At 43.6% G+C, this 17,546-nt stretch overlaps 1 protein-coding gene across 5 annotated transcripts in view; it reads right to left on the bottom strand.

Moving 5' to 3' along the window:
• LOC116382022 (forkhead box protein J3-like) overlaps nucleotides 1-17,072 on the bottom strand; it is a 56,554-nt gene extending 39,482 nt beyond the window's left edge. For 4 of the 5 annotated variants that reach the window (XM_031844673.1, XM_031844676.1, XM_031844675.1 and 1 more), the window contains exons 1-3: nucleotides 16,769-17,072; nucleotides 8,171-8,294; nucleotides 7,404-7,874 (exon numbers count right to left, since the gene is read on the bottom strand). In XM_031844673.1, coding sequence (XP_031700533.1) covers nucleotides 7,404-7,757 — 354 coding nt within the window. In that variant the 5' untranslated portion in view covers nucleotides 7,758-7,874; nucleotides 8,171-8,294; nucleotides 16,769-17,072. The remainder of the gene's footprint in view (nucleotides 1-7,403; nucleotides 7,875-8,170; nucleotides 8,295-16,768) is intronic. The other variant, XM_031844674.1, reaches the window with a different exon arrangement.
• Between the last annotated feature and the right edge of the window lie 474 nt (nucleotides 17,073-17,546).

The following is a 17,546-nucleotide window of genomic DNA, read 5'->3' as shown; positions in this document are numbered from 1 at the left end:
TCAGATGCCTTATTATATCCTGATGGTGACGGAGTGACAGACACTCCGTGAGAATGCAGGGTTGGATACAAGTCACTACTTCAAACTCCATCTCATACATATTCATTTCATTTGATGGACCCTTCCCCGCCCTCTTCACTCCCTCACTGAAGTACTTCACACAAGTCATCTATAAGATGAGGTGTGTGTGTGTGACTGACTGTGCAGTGTGTGTTTGTACACTGCTGTATGTGCTTGCATGTGTGTGTGTGCTTGCAGCTGTGAGTATTTACAGTGTTTGTTCAGTTTTTGCTTGCGCATTCACCTGAGCACAAGTGTGTATGTAGGCAGGTGTGTGTGCATCTGTGCAGGCGCCTGTCACACCTATTTATCTGTGTGAATATGAGTGTGTAGACGCATGTTTTACTGCAATAGTGTACCTGTATCTGCTTACAGATATGCTTGTGTGGGATGGAGAGAGGAGGAGAAAAAGGGAATGAGTGAGTGTGTACGTACGTGAGTGTGTACGTACGTACGTGAGTGTGTACGTACGTACGTGTGTGTGTGTGTGTGTGAGTGTGACTGGCACAAAGACATCTCAGACAAGGTGGAAGAAGGATTGCTGTTGTCTCTGGAGATCTAGTAAGAAGCTCCAAAACAATAATATTCTCAAATTTTGTGATTTTCTCCTTCACGACACCAACACCTGAACTTGCAGATACCGAGTATCGATCCAGTACCAGTGTATAAAAAACTAAAAAAGTGAAACAGGTCACAATTCGTCTATTTCATATTGCTGTGAAAACATCTCCTTTAAACAACTGAATTTGTTATGTTTTTTAGTAAAAATGACATTTTACAAGATAACATTTTATAAGATGTTATAGTTTACCATTACCAATACTCATTTTTACTGAATAGATCTTGAACGCCTCATATTGTACGTTCGCTGTTATCTCTGTCATTTAGCAAAGCATCACTGTGCTGTTCAAGGGCTGCTAACAGCTAACGTTGGCTAGCTCCCCCCCCCTGCCGATTTCGACAGGGATTTGTTGTTCACAGTGTTGCATCGTCAGTGAAGAAATAGGAATCAGGAGCGCGTTCAACCACAGGTAACGAGCCTTAGTCGGCCTGCTTTAATTACCGCAAAGAGCTGTGCCAAGCCATTAACACATGCGTTTCCAATGTATCCTGACAGTGGTCCTGCCTGGTAGCAGGTCTGGTCTCCAACTCCCCCCCCCACCCTCACCTCCTCTCTGGCTTTTCTGCAAACCAACACACCACCAACGCGTCATCAAGGTAAACAACTTCTTTCACTTTGCCATTCTGCACAGAGGATAAATACTCCAGCAGGTCTTGAGTTGTCGCAGTTGCTCACGGCTCTGCTCGGAAAGACTGTTCCCACCACTTTAAAAAAAAGAGTTCAACTAAGTGTTGGTCTGGTCCTGTTTCATTTAAATGGTTCTAAGAGGCCTGAGGTGGCCAAACTACCCAGTTTGTTGTCAATAAAAAAAGAAAAGTACCCATCTTGTGACCCTCGGATTTATCTTGCGACTCTACCAGCCACCCTCCCTGTGTCACATCAGCAGCATTTCTCCCCTCACAACTGATTTGGAAGACAAATGCTTTCAGCTGCTATTTTAATACAGTGTTTCAAAAAAAACAACACCGAGACCAAACTAGGTTGCGGAGCAGCAAGAGGCCACTGTGGCTCACTTCCTGTTGCTGGTTGTGTCGAGCCGAGCGGTGCGGCGAGGTGACAGCTTCTGTCAGCGGCTTCCTGGGAGCGGAGGCGAGTGAGCAGGGAAGGAGGAAGGAGGCGAAGGAGAACAAGAAGGAGTGTCCTGCTTGTGCTCTGCTGCTCTACCAATGTTCGACAGCCTGCGTTTCCTATTCTCGATGCTGTTCAGGTTGGTTTAACAGTTAGCATTTACCAGCCACGATCACATCTCTTTTATATCAGCTTAGTTGTCTGGCTACAGAATCCCAAAAATATGAACAGATTGTGAAAGTTTGGAGTTTTATTCATTTGAGATTCAGCAAAGTACCCAAACCGTTGCAGACCTTTGTTGTTTGGCAACACAAAGAGGAGTTCTAGTCACTTTTGACTTGTTTCAGTGTGGAAAGTGATCTCTACCAAAATGACCTGAGAGTGCCAGGGTGGAGGCGTGTGGGTTTTTTTTACTTGCAAAGTGAAAAATGTGAAGTGTCCACACATTTATACTGTGCATGTTTGATCGCAGTGACGGTGTTCAGAGCACAAACAAGCTCAACTGCAAAACAGAGTAAGAATTGTTTTTTTGTCACTTTATACCACTTGCTTTTGTGCTATTTGAAAGATAGCTTTTGCATTTAGTCAATACTTCCATTGTCTTTGTATTGATTTCTGAAAAACCTAAAAATGTAAAATCGACTGATCACCACCGACAATCACTGACAAAAGCCTGCTTTGGTTCAGACTTGGTTACGTCAAAAGACTTCAATGAAAAGTCAACTGATGGTACCAGTGTTCCTTTCATGTGCCTTTTCCTAGCTGCTAACTTTGTCAAACATCTACAGTTTCCTCTTTAATTCTATAAACACTGTGATGTCATTCAGGGTCTGACAAGAGATGGGCCCCATGTCTCTTTCCGGGGTTCAAACCCAGTGAGTAGAGAATCAGCTTATTCTGTGGTATAATTGTTGCATTCCAGAGTGCTACGGAAACCAGCCTTAAGCCTATTATTAGCCATATGGAGAGTGCTACAGGCCTGGCTGGTTAGAGAGGGAAACGCAGTGCTGGATGAGTGCCAAATCCTCGAGGAGACCGCAAGAAATTCCTTGTTTTTAATTAGGAATTCAATACCAAGACTGCTATTAGTGATTAGTATGTAATTAACAGCACGAGCAGTGTTACATATACGAGTTAAACTATGTGTATATATTTATATATATAAGTGCCTCATCTCATTGTTTCAGATTCACAACTTCTTGCAAATCGGGGAATTAAACAATATTTGTTGCATGAAGTATTACCACAGTTATAAATCCCAACATTAACTTTGTATTGAAGAAGAAATACTTTGTTGTTGTATATTATTTTACAAGCTATATATTTTGGTTTTTAGTTTTTGAGAGTTTGCTTAAACTGTGAAGAACAATCAGAGTATTTTCTACCTTCAGTAATATAGGCTCCATCTATACACTTTAATACTTAGATTTCCATTGTGATATGAGCTTTGATTTGAAATATAAAAATAATGTCAGAGTCAAAGTTTAGTTTGAATGACATGGGATCTGTATTGCATATTATAATGTATTACAGCGTCAGCAAGGAGACTTTGAGTCACACACACACATCTGGACAGCAGATTGGTCTAACGTGACATGTAAACTGGGAGCAACAGTTATGTATACGTTACCCAGTGGCAAAGGGGTCAACACAGAGACAGAATGAAACAAACAGACCGCTGTGGCGTTCTTCTCTTCCTGAAATGACTCTCGCAGACCAAAGCAAGCCGCCGTACACACAATCGCATCATTTCAGCCCCAGACGTACATGTGCATCATATTCTGAAGATGCACAGACACACACACTGTGTTTTCCACAGACTATCTCAAAGCTGAATCACAACAAGCACAGCACTGTGGTGAAATTTCACTTGTGCTCATAACACACAAGCTCAGGAGCCCTGGTGCAGCTACATCCACATAATAAAAAAAACTCCCAGCAGCCAATGACAACAGCCTTTCCCCACACACGTAAGTACACTTGACACTGTGCACCGATCTCCACTGAGCTCAGTCGGAGATCTCCCACAGAGCAGGCAGGAGAGGACAGGAGGCAGAATAATGGCCCAGTGCTGATTCATAGGTGATTGTCTGCGACATGTGGTGTTCAGCCAAAGGCCAAAGGCCATTGCGGTAGCGCTGCCCTTTACAGCGTCGCATTAGGCCCTGCTAATTCACAGGCAATTAGCCTGGCTGCATGGGAGCTAGCCTGAGGCGATGGGGGTCGCCAGGGAGCAGCACCGACTGCAACAAACCATTCGGTGAAGGTACAGGACGAGACTATGTTTCTCAAGCGGTAAATAATGGGAAGGCCTTCACATTTCAATAATAATATAACTGTGAGGTGCGTGAGCTTTGAATAGCCAACACTTCCCATCGTTATGTTCAGCCTGAATAGAATGGAGCAGCATTGAATACGGATTCATCTTTCATAGCTTTTCATTTAATTCATTTATCATTTAGTCTTTAAATTGTCAAACAAATAGGGAGAAATAACAGCATGAAAGGAAAGCTAATTAAAGCAAAACGGAAAACGGAAAATACTGTAGGGCAGGTGGTGAAGGTCTTGCACTTGGAATAAAATAAAAAAAAGACATTCTCAAAATACCAAAAACATATTTCATTTGAGACAAACTGATGAATAAGAGACAAAGACAAAAGCACCAAAAGAGAAAGCCCTGCCTGGCTTTGGTTTCCCGCTGGGTGCTCTCTACGAGTTGTGGTAAAAGTGGACCCTAAAGTGGAGGGACACGTGGGTGTGAAAGGGCTGCAGAGAACATGGGAAAGTAGAGCGGGTGCATGGTGTAGGACACAGACAGAGAGCGGGAGAGATGTTGGGGAAGATAACATGAGGGACATAATGCTGTTCCAGTGATAAAACATAATGCGGGAATGATGCAGCCTGATGCAACGCTGTTTGCATTCTGCTCCAGTAGCTCCATTCGGTTGCTTTAAAAAAACAGAGATGCTTTTGGGTGCGTCAACGAGCTCCATAAAGAAATGGCAAACGCATTTGTGTGTTATCTAATTTCATGTTTGTTTTTTTGTTGCAGATTCCAAATCTCCTCCACAGCTCTGGAGGAAGGTGCTCAACATTACTCCTCAAATGAAAAGAGCTCTGCTAAGACACAAAAATCTCACGACCTTGGAAAGCATTTGAAAGTGTGTGTGTGTGTGTGTGTGTGTGTGTGTGTGTGTGTGTGTGTGTGTGTGTGTGTGCAACACATGCAGTAAGCCTGTGGTGTTCAACCAGTGTACGTAATTGTGTGATTTCTAAGGATGGAAGCTGACGTGTGTGTGTGTCCTGGTTTCAACTCTGCCGTTCCTGCGCTCCTCTCACATTATCATACAGAGCAGACGGAGTGCGTGTGCTGGGTAGTAAAACTCTCCTCTGCTCTCTGACAGTCTCCTCTCTCTTCTCCGACTCCCCCCCACCCTCATCTCCTCTCCTGCTGCGCTCCTTGTGTGTAATCTGCAGACTGCACACGTACACTGCCTACCTGAGCGGGAGTCTCTCTCTCTCTCTCTGTGTGTGTACGTGTGTGTGTGTGTGTGTGTGGGTGTGTCTGCACGCATGTGTGGCAGAGGGTGAAAGGAGACGACGAACACAACGGACCACGTATGAGGCGTTTTCTGAAAGCTCAAGTGTTTCGACTTGAGTCGGTACATTCAGAAAACACGGATTTCCAAGTGTGCAACGTGTGAGTCGATCATGTCTGCCGAGCGAGGCAGCCAGACAATCTCTGTGTCTGTGTCCCACTGTGTACAGCTGACAGCAATCACCTGAACTGGAATGAACCGGACTTACGTAACTTTCCCTGTGACGGCCATTGGCTGGTACAAAACAAGCCCCACTGTTTTGAGTCGGGTCATCCAGGAAGCAACAGTTTACAGCTTTTTCTAACACAGAAATGGGACTTTTGCTTTACCTTGAAGTACTGCTGAATTTGATACTTTACGGACTTCTTAAATATCAGTTCATGCACAAGTCAGAGGTTTCCTATTTCACCACAGACCTGTGTAAGACTGTATTACGTTTCACTGGTAACAAAAGAGGCCAAAAACAGAAAGGACAAACTGAGTGAGTTTTATAACTGTTGTGCTTTGAATGCTGCATATCATTGTGTGGTATTTAAATGGACCTGGCTTAACAGGAAAGCAACACAACTTATTATATGTATGTCACAACAAACTCTCTGCACTGTCATTGTGGATAAATGCCAGAACATGTGAAACTATCGCCACAACACCATCAGTGCAGCCCTTTAATGACGCAACTTAAATGCAGCCACACATACGCACTAATCAATGAATCTAAATGTGTAATTATGGGATTCTAAAACATCCCGGCGCCCAAGTACAACCAGCAGGAGAAGGCAGTCGTGAGCTGCAGCGAGAGATACCCTGAATGGTCCTAATAACCCATATCCTCTCTCTCTGAAACAGAAACAGAATTGATTGAATCCTACATGCAGGTAAGAAGCTCTGCCAACACAACCTGGCTTGTATCATAACCTTTTTGTCTCCGTTTCTGGCGTGCATCTCTGCTCAGGGAACGGGTGTGTTGAAGATTGTAGGCGGCGAACAAACACAGGTTTGTGAAAGGGAAAAGAAGAAGAGAAGAGGAGTGAGTGACTTGCTTGAGAGATGAAGATAGAAAGTGAAAGAGAGAGAAATAATGAGAGAAGAAGAAAAAATGTCGCCGCTCTCAGAGAGATGAATTGGTTGATAGTTTGCAGACAGCCTTTACAATGCGTCAGTGGAAGGACTGTATCCTTCCCCTTCTTCACTAATAAGGTAGAGAATCCCCAAGACACAACCGTAGGGATCTATTCATTCCTCTCCAATAACACTGCCACTTCTCTGCTCATACCAGCCAGGATTTGCATAGCGGCATTTACATAAGGATTTAATAATGTCGTCTGAATGAGACAACATGCGTCTGTCAATCATTCCTGGTTCACTAAAAGGTTTCTGTGCTCTTCCGGGCAACCGCTGGATCAGATGTGTGCAGTTTGAGCACTAAGCAATAGGGTTGAGTTCTGATAGCGTTTGATCAGTCCAGGATCAGGTTTAGTCTCGGTTTAGCTTTCTACATTTGGAAGTTATAAATAACTTCACTCGAAATGGAGATCTGTAATCACCTTTTGTTGCGTGGGAAGGTAGAAGCACTTTGAGCAGCTATGACACGATAATAACATGAGCACAATAAAACAAACAATTGTTGTCGCCTGCTTGTATTTCATGAGCTACTTGCTCCAAAACAGAAGGTCCTAATTCAGAATTACTAGGTTGCAATCCGACACAGACAAAAGCTATCCAAAAACCACATAGATAAATTCATTCCTTTAAAAAGAGACCACACTCCTTCAGCAGAGGATGCGCTATGAATAAAATAAAACAGCAGCAATTTAATAATAACGACCTAAGAGAAAATATTTATTTAAAGGCTTCTAAGTCTAATTTAATATCTGTTTATTAAATTCCAAAAAGTAATTGTCATTTAAAAGCATAAAAGTTTGACATAAGGTACTTCCGGGTCCACCCGGGTATTAGACACCTCGACACACAGACCTGAGACCAGATATAGAAGCTTAACCCCCAAAAAAGCTTGACAACATATTGCAAAGTGTTCCTCTCTTGTCTGGTCTTACCTTCCAGCCGCTGCCCGCCTCTCGGTAGTAGGGGAAGTTGTCACAGATCCACTGGTAGATCTCGCTGAGGGTCATCCGTTTGCGCGGCGAGCCGTTGATCGCAAAGGTGATCAGGCTGGCGTAGCTGTAGGGCGGTTTGCCGTCTCTGTGCTGCGCGGCTTCCTCCTGGTCCAGCGTCGTCCCCGGCTCCAGGTGGACCACTTTCTTGCCGGGCCCGTGATGGTGGCCGTGGTGGTGGTGTCCGTGGTGGTGGCTGTGGTGGTGGCCCGCGTCGGCCTTCTGGATGGCCGCTCTCATGCTGAGCTGGGGGAGCCAGTCCATTGAGGTCAGGCTGCTCTCCAGCTCGGAGGTCATGGCTCTTGTAGGATGAAGGGGTCCAAAGGGAAGGGGTGAGAGGCTCAGCGACGTGGCGTACGGAGGATCTCCTGTTGGCTCACTGAGTGGGTGCTGTGCAGCAGCCTTGGCTCAAGTCTGGAAGAGCAGGAGGTTTGTTTACTACGACTATTCATCTCCTTCAGCTGGAGCAGAAAGCACACTTGGCAAGAGACACGCAGATGTTAACTTGCACATCATTTTCCACATACAGTGCTGCTTTGTACAATGGAAAACTAAATATTTTGGCAGGTTCATCATTTCCTCTTTGCACATAAATATGATCTGCAACGTGCACTATGGATAAGAGAGAAACTTTAATCAATTGTATTCCATTAATTACACAGTGAAAAGCAGAGCAGTATGGGAGGCTAGGTATGAGTTAAGGGTCTTACTCTTCCCATTCCTTTCCATCGTTCTTTGGGCCAAAGCATCTGGGGAAGTCACCGAAGTGAAAGGTAGAGTCCTTCCCTCGTGCATCCTCACACGTTCTTCATTTAGCCACGGCAATGGCCGCTGCTGCAACGCACAAACACAAAAAACACACAAGACGGTGAACTCACGCTGCCAGACAGCCTTCATGAGATATTAATATCGCACAAGCGCTCAACTGGCCTCGGCATCTGTCCAGTCCGATTAAAACTCTGCTCTCTTTCCCTCTCTGTGTTCTGTCTATCTGGATTGCCTCTCTCGGTCTCGTTCGCTCCAAAGTGGAAATGGCAATTGGATCTGCGGAGTGACTAAAAGCTGGGGAATTGTTTTCACAAGTGCCTGCCAAATGGGGGGGGAACAGCGCGGGAGGAATTCCAACCCTCTAGAGGAGCCGAAAAGGCTCGTCCCCTTTCCCTCTCTGTGTAGCCCCCCGCACCGTGTTCCCATTCTCTGACTCTCGACGTGCCTCACTCTCCTGTCAAACAACCCTCCCCCCCACACACACACACACACACACACACACACACACACACACACACACACACACACCCCACACGCACACACACACACACTACTCCTCCAGCGTCTCAGATCCTGTTCAGACAGACACAACAACAATGAAAGAACTCAAGAAGTCCCAACATTTTAACTTGGAAGCTATTTTTAGAGCAGCGCTCAACTTAAAAATGTGTCCTGCATAAGAAGAGAACTCCTTATTTTTGGTGGTGGGGGCTTTTGAAAATACTTTGAAAAAACAAAGACGATCATTTGACACTAGAGTGAAATGACTCACCAATTGTTCTGTCACAGAACATTTGTAGATTTGTCACTACTGGACTGAGAATGACGTGTAACTGTTACTCATCACCGGAGCGAAGATGTTGCATTCGGACCACACTTTGATTCCACAAGGAGAATGGCCTCACTACGTTTCTCGGTGCTTTTTAGAAGATAAACATCCCGCATTCTGGGAAATGCAGGTACACCTGTGAGTATTATGAAAGAGATGGATACAGAGTGGGGGCCAATGCCAGTGAGTAGTTAACAATGGCTGGATGGATTCAGCCTCCTAAGGATACAAAAATCTACATCTCAACCTTCATCTGCCATCCCATGCAGCAACCTTCGCATGTCCTTGAACAACAAAGAGCCTATTGGCCCACGCATTCTCCATTCATGCTCACTGTATATAATCAAGGTGGGAGAACTTCAAGGAGCCTGCCTACCAGCAACACAAATCCCTGTCTCTCTCTCTCTCTCTCTCTCTCTCTCTCCACCAATCCCCCTGGAGAGCCAGCATGACACCTGGATGAAGAAGAGGAAGGGAAGTGCTCGGCTCCTGCAGAAACCTTGCTTAATTACAAGTAGAAAAAAAAAAATGTAAATGTTTAGCCGCAGACTCGTCAAGCCAAACAAGCCAGGCAGTGGGTCTACGGGAAATGAAAGAGGAACGGAGAGAAGAGATGTGCCCGATGAGGCCTCCCTCACAACACCACCCCCATCTCCTCCTCAAGGCCCTGCTACAGTGGGAGAAGCCATAGCCAACCCCCCCCCCCCCCTCTTACAAATCCCGGGAAGCCGTCTTAATTTGTGCACCTTTTCTTTTTTCGCTGAAGGGAAGGTGGCATTGCTAGTTGTAGTGGTGGCGGGTAGGTGGGGATGGGGGTGGTGACACACAAGACACATCACAACAAGTACTTATTTTCCCCTCATTAAAAGGAGGCTCAAGTTGCAAATCAGCCCGCCACAAGCCCTGACCTGCTGTGCCGCGCTGCCGTGGCTGCTGTTGTTGTCGAGAAGTTTGGGAGCGTGGGCTGGCTGCACGGCGGCACGGTGTAGCTTTCGCACCGTTAGCCCGGTGAGGCGTCGGGATGGTGAGTAATAGAAGAGAGCGGAGGGAGAGAGAGAGAGAGAGGAGAGGAGGGGCATGACTTGGCTTCTGGGGGAGAGGGGCCCTGCTCGGCTGGTAGACGCTATACCAATTACCTCGTCGACTCAGTTAACTGGTCCCAAGGTGACTGGGCCAACCTCAGCACTGTGCCTTTTGTTTCTGCTTTCTGCCGTTTCACATCAGCCTCGGAGGCCTGCATGGTCTCAGGGGAGGAAAAAAGACCACGGCAGAGAAGACGGCATACTGTATATCTCCTCTATCTTAGGGCTATCAGTTTTCTAAAGAAATGCATCGTATTGTATGCGTAGATGCTGAGTGCTAAACTCTCGTCTCGTGTAATTGTTCATGATTATCTGAGTGTACTGAAACAGCAACGTGTGAGAGAGAGAGAGGAAAGTAACCCTTCCGTCTATTTCGGTCTTTGTTGATGTTCTTTTGGGTCAAATTTAGCATTTCAGGGACAAATGTTTGGACTGGGAGCATCCATACAATCTATCAGTATACTGCACGTACTCCACTTATGTAGCCAGAGACGACTACATCATGCTCAAATTAAGATCCTTATCAAGTGCCTATGATGTAATTGTACTGTTTATTAAATGCAGGTGTCACTTTAAACACTATACTGATGTTATGTTATCATCAATAACAAAATGTATCTGTTTTCATTGATAAATATGTGATTAACTGCATGTTTAGAGACAAAACTGAGCCGAATAATTTAAAGTACATTTCGGAGAGTCGTCCCTGAAAGTGATTCTCCTTGCTGCAGGGCAGGAGAGAGCTAATTGTAACACAATGATTTAGGGGCTCATAGAGTAACACAAATGACACAATTCCTGCACAGTAAAAGACAAATCCCCGAGATACATTCTGTATCATCGATCAGGACACATCAAAAACTCCACCAACCACCAGGCACATTTCAAAGAGCTGTAGATGAAGAGAAAACAAAGGTAGTGAAGAGGGGATATCCTGGCAGCTGATCATACAGAAATACAGCACTGTTTGATTAAATAGTTTGAATGCTTGTAGTGTGAATGTGCATGGGAACGCACAATGTCAGAAATAGACATTTGGCTAACATTAGAAGAAGGAGAATATAGTGGCATCTCAGATTTTAATTTCTTACCCGACATTTCTTTGGCAACTTGGAAGTTGTGATCTATTTCGACTTCCAGAGAAGATTACAAGCATTAATATAAAAAGAAGAGCAAGGATTTGGATGCTTATGAACAAGAAATCTTTCATCCTCCAAAGAATTTAAACACATCACTCTATGCACTGTGCATGGGGGGGGGCTTTCATGACTGGGAACATTGTCCCTTTAAAAAGAGTTGAGGGTCCGTGTGTGATGAATGTATTCACCCATTAGACTTTGTAGCTGTGATGCACTCGTTCAGCTGTATGCATCCCTAACAGCTAACAGTCCCCCGCTGCTAGCAGGCTTTTAGAGTGAGAGAGGCTTTACAGTTCTGCATTTTAATAGAGAACTTTGAATGGAGTGACGGGGGATGGGTGAGCGAAGGGGGGGGAGCCAAAAGAAAGAGGCATCAAAATATTTTCAGAAGAAAATGAAGTAATGACAAAATACCCACCCGGAGCGCGCAAAAGCAGAGGGGGTTTCTGGGAAGGACTGCCTTGGCAACGGTAAGGCTAATGTGTCAAAAGAACGTCTGTAAGCATAGCGAGCGCTGTCGTGTCGAGGAGGGTGGGCCATTCAAAGGAAGAAGGAAAAGGTCCAAAAAGCAGTATTGAACGTCTTAATTACTTTCTGCATCAGCGCCAGAAAACATACCCCTGAAAAGGCTCAATTATAAGATATCAAGGCAAATCAGCTGCCCTTATGGCGGCTGCTTGCTCATCGCTCTATGGATGCTGGGTTTAGCAATTATCGCCTGATACTGTCTACGTATTCTCAAAGGAGACCTGGAGAGCCATCGATGAAACGCACCGTTTCAACCTCAGATCCAGTTTGTTGGCCTTACTGCTTAAAGCGAGTGGTCAGGCAGACTAATGCTTAAGAGGAATAAATAACATGGGGGGAGAGTAGGCCTAATTCAGAGAAAGGACAATAATGAATCAGAACAACACTTTCATCAATGGTTTCTGATTGCTGGCCCATGTCAATCAAGTGGCATCTCAAATGAAACACAACCTCCTGATGAAAATCATTTTTCTAAGGTCTGAAAGAAGGCGAGGAAATCAGTAGGTTCCACTGAATCCCCCAAAGGCCTCGAATAAAATATTGAAGTCACTAAGCCCACACAGAACATAACACCTGAAAACATCTGCCGAGGTAGAGGGAGTTAGCGACCCTTAAGACTTACCGCTGCCGACGAGGAAAAAGCTATCGCAATTCCAGAGTCTGACAACGGCGAAGTTAAAAAGGCATATTTTGTCATAAATAAAACATAGGAGTGCAGCATTTCGGCAAACTCCCCCAACGAAAGGTCCCGAGAGAGGGACGGGGATGCTGTTTGTGAACTCATGCTTTGCACAGTAAAAGCAGGCTGTAGCGCTGCATCACCACGACTCAAACTACATTTTCACATCAAGCCCTATTCAGCGAGGACTAGTCCTCTTTAAAAATTCATTAATTTACAGCAAAAATAGATTAAAGCGCCCAACCTAAAAAGTTTGGCTTGTGAATAGCATTAATAATGGAAGCGAGCATCCAAAACCTAGAGGCCCCGGCTCAGAGGCATGGCTTTTGTTGCGCTTTATAAATGGAGAGTCATTTACATTTTTTAGAAGTATTACAGCTTTTTGATGCTTGTTTATAATTACATTGTTTTACATGCAAATTGGCTAACAATTGTTCCTCATTAAAACGTTACCAGGAGAGTGCAGCAACACTCTCAGCTTGTGTAAGACGCGGGCTTTACATCAGGTTCACAATGGAGGCTTTGCACTGAACTCTGGTTGCTGGCAGCGCGCCACCACTGAGTTCAATCCAAATGACAGCCCTTTAAAAGTGATCATCCCCCCCCCCCCCCCCTTATCTTTTACATCTTTCTCTTTCAAATCACAGCAACGCTTTCTGAACAGAATCAAAAGAGGGTTTTGACAAGATAAAAGGATTTGCTGCATCTGAATTCAAATTATGTGTACTTTACTGGGGACAAGACAAAAAAAAAAAAAATCACACTGACTAGGAGCACTCAGAGAACTTAAAGGTACTTAAAAAGGAGAGTAAGTCTGCAGTAATGCCTTGTCAAATATTTTTCTTTTTCACCTTCCCAGCCTGCAGATAGAAGAGTTTGCTATGGTACGGTATATACAGTAGGTACATCAACAACCAAGGAACAGCTGATTGGGGATGAAGGGTTTCACATCCACCCACTTGCTAATTACATCTAATATCAGGTCATTTCAATAATCACTTTGTCCAAATGATGATTTAAAGAGCTGATTATTGAAGTGACCTGAGGTAATTAAAATGACCCGTTGACCCAGTAACGCTGTAGTGGCCGGATAATTACAGAGGAAGGTCAGATGGCTTTTGAGACCTCTTCCTCGTCTCTCATAGCTGTGGCCGAGCCATCTTCCAGCATGGCAGTTCATCAACAGCAGTAGACACCAGTAGAAAAGGAAGACGCTCGCAGGCATCAATCCGTACAACTGAAGACAGTGGGTGTTAGTGTTTGCTAAAAGCATAATCGTACTTAGTAAGTCCTTAAGTAAACATATCTTCTCTCCAAGGTTAAACACAGATTCTGTATAATGGCAGCGGTATGAAAAGGTGAGCCTATAGTCTCTTTACAGGGAGCTGTGGCGCAGACAGACAAACATTTTACGCAGAGCTCGTCAAAGCCATTGAGCTGTAAAAAAAAAAAAAAAAAAGACTGAATGATACATGCTCACCTTCAATAGAATGAACTCCGAAAAACAGACACCAGGATATGCTGGGATCATATATATATATATATATATGTGTGTATAAATCATATATATCATTCTGGGCTGCCCACTATTACTAATGAATTCACACAAAAATAATACTTTACAAGTCATAATGAACATGCAGGAACACAAAGGAGCCACGATGATTCATAAACCAGCCAGTGTAACTGGGATAAAATGTACTTCATTTATTAGTTCCGAATTTTATTTAGCATATGTGAATTTTATTCATAATTAAATAATTCTGTTTAGAATCTGTGGATTTCATGTCATTGAGCAGCCTATCTTTATTTACCAACGTTTCCTGTGCTAATTAAGTTAATATTAATGGACCGTAACAACCCTCGTAGTGTTGCTTTGCATTGTGGGTAACTTGTGTGGTGCTATTTTACTGGTTTTTGTACACTAATCAAGTTGTAATCTGTAATGCCTATTGTTGACATTACGTTGCTGTTTTTAAGTGATTTCGACAGCTGTCGTTATTTTTGTAGATGCTTCTATTTAACCTCTGAAGTTCACGAAGCGCTTTTAAACTTGATTCACGTGGAGATTTTGGCGGTTATCTCGCTGTTATTTTATAAATACATGTCCAGATGTCTAGTGACTGAACTGGAGAATGAAATATGTGTTGTATTGTCTTCAAACAGGTACGTGATCTAAGGTAAGTGTTATGTTGTCGCCTATGTTAAGTGGCTTAACTCCACATGCATCTTATTACACTGGATTACATTTTCTATATTTTCAATATTATTATTATGTTATTAATGTCTTATTGAGAGACACAGTTAATGTTTTGTTCTATTGATTTAAGGAAAAGGAAAAAAAAGGATTTCCAGTTGATTTTAAAAACTCTTCGCTAATAATTTTCTAACATAGGGAACACATTGTCAAAGCTATATATGTCAAAGTAATGTACTATTGTTGTGTTAAAGACAGAAGTCCTCAAAGTGGTGCTTTGCATTGATGATCCAGATGTGCAATGACCAACCTGGAGGAAATACTGTACATGTGTGTGATATTGTCTTCTGCAGAGAATGGAATAAATGGTCTGAGTGTTGCTCGTCTATGCCAACCTAACATCCGCTACACTGGCATATGGAGTTCATCTTGATCCCAAAAGATGCAAACGCATGTAGTGTATCCACAAATAGCCCTTGATTCAAAAAAGTCACTCATACACCCGTTTTCTTAGCGTTGAATTTGCTGACATTGACGATAATAACAGCGACCTTTCCGATGATAAAACAGAAATCAGTCAAACATTATGAGGGTTCCTTCTCTTCGCGTTTCATGCGATTCTGCATAACGTTTTGATGAGGCATTTAGGGGCCTATGAGTGATCTACTGAAAAAAGTCTACAATGGCAATCAGCAGTGAGTGTGGCAGCTGTTTGGCAATTAAAAAGCCAAATTACCCTCAATCAACACCATTTACAAGCGCAAGTAAATCTCAGAGCAAATAATGATGAGAGAAATCTGTTCAGACAGCTCTCATCTTGATAGGAATTAGAGGCGCATCCAAATCAGGAAAAGTGTACTCTCTCAAGCGTTTTCTCACACACACACATACACACACACATCCCTCCCCATGTCTGTGCGTTTTTGTATAGTGTTGGCTGGCCAACGGCAGCATGATGAAAGATAATAACTCCTTTACAGTAATGGATGGTCACCGTTCATGTTAAGGTGGTGTAGTCTCTTCATGGAAAGAGACTATACCTGTCCATTTGAGGCCGCCTGTGGAAAATAAATCCATAGTAGGTGAGCATAGCTGCACCATCAACAAACTCCAATTATTATTGGTAAACGGCAAACAAAAGTGAACTGCAGGCACTGTTGAAAAGCAGGCACTCACGGGCAGCTATATGGCAAATTGCAGTATCTACTGTCTGCATCAAGTGTACCAAGATGTCTTCACTCAAAGATGTGCCATTGTCTGCTGTCTGTGTCTAATATGAAGCACCACGTCGAGTCTGTAAATAATGAATGGTGTAAATCTGACTTGGCAATTCAAGTCCTCACACTGTGTACGATCTCTGTAAAATAGTCCCCAACAAGATATGGGGAGCCACTGAAAATGACACATCCTGCAAAAAAATGTGCCGGCTGACGATGCCTACAGGGATAGTTATATATGAATGACATACTGTACATCCACACAGGAGCCTACATACAAAGGACAAATACTGTAAAAGTCTATACATTCAGAAACCAACACCTACAGTGTAGCTTACATATTTTAATCTGTAAAAACAAAGTTAGTTAGCCCATCATGAATCCCCGCAAATCAAGTGAACTGACATATTTCCCCTTCTCTTTCTACTTTTTCCCTCTCCACCTATCGAGTCAATGTGCTTTAAACTTTGCGGTGGATTCGCTACTTTAAAGATACATTTCCTCTCCATACAATTACGTTGCTGCCGGTGAGGACTCGGTGTTCTTCGAGCTTGGTCTGTTGCTCGGTCAGGCTCTAAGCTTCTTCCACCGTTATCACTTCAAAAGTGTTTTCAGCTGTGCTGTGCTCAATACGACCCCCCACTATCTGAATGCTATTGCAAACTTATAAATAAGTTGACTTTATCTGACTGACATTCGGGATAAAGACGAATGCTCCCGTGTCTTGCATGCATACAGTGACAGGCAGCGAACTTGTCATAGCCTGCCTGCTTTGAGTAAAAAGCATTAGAAGCTTTCTCGGTAAATCAATATACTGTCACAAAACCTCAACGACCGACATTCAAACAAACATTCTGCAGACTACTCACCGTCGTAGGCTGAATATGAACCGGCTCAATTGTGTGTGTGTGTGTGTGTGTGTGTGTGTGTGTGTGTACTCTGGTTCAGAAGCTCCAGACGCCTATTCCGCAATTGAAAAATCCCCCCTCGAAGACAAAAGCTCCAGCGGTGCCTGGACGCTGTCACTTGGGCTGCACGCAAGTGAGCGTCTGCGGGCGTCAAGCTGACCGCTGCCGTGGGTCATTCGACAGTCATGACGGGCGGACTCGACCCGCAATTCGCATTTGCGCTCAACAGCACGAAGATCCCGGGTCTCTGTGCTCCGCTCGGCTGCTGAACCACCGGAACTACTTCCAACGCCAGCCGGAGCACGTTGAAGATAAATTCATGCACCACAATGGAAAAAAAAAAAATGAAATCACATCCATTTAACTAGTTCCCAAATTCAGTATTAATGAGATTCTACCAGGACACACGCAGACATACCACATTTAACCCCTGGATAGCATATAAGCCATACATATAATAACTATTCATATTAACAACGTGATCATTATCACACTATTATGTTAGGTTTATGTATTTAAGTAATCACCATCATCTGATGCACTCTAATCATTATACATATTAGAAGTATGACAAATTATTAAAGCATGACTTTGCTAAAAGGGTGAAACTATTTTTATTTATTTTTTTAAACACTGTCTGTGTGATATCCAGAGTTATGGGAAACATGCATTCAATTTACATACTGCTACAAGTGCAACAAATCATTTGCTGCAAAATAGTGGCATTTAATGGCACCTA

The sequence above is a fragment of the Anarrhichthys ocellatus genome, unplaced genomic scaffold, assembly GCF_004355925.1.
Source record: "Anarrhichthys ocellatus isolate YVR2014 unplaced genomic scaffold, GSC_Weel_1.0 scaffold5, whole genome shotgun sequence".
In the NCBI taxonomy this organism is placed as follows: domain Eukaryota; kingdom Metazoa; phylum Chordata; class Actinopteri; order Perciformes; family Anarhichadidae; genus Anarrhichthys; species Anarrhichthys ocellatus.
Note: the sequence above shows the minus strand (reverse complement) of the source record. Positions and strands in the feature narration are given on the sequence as shown.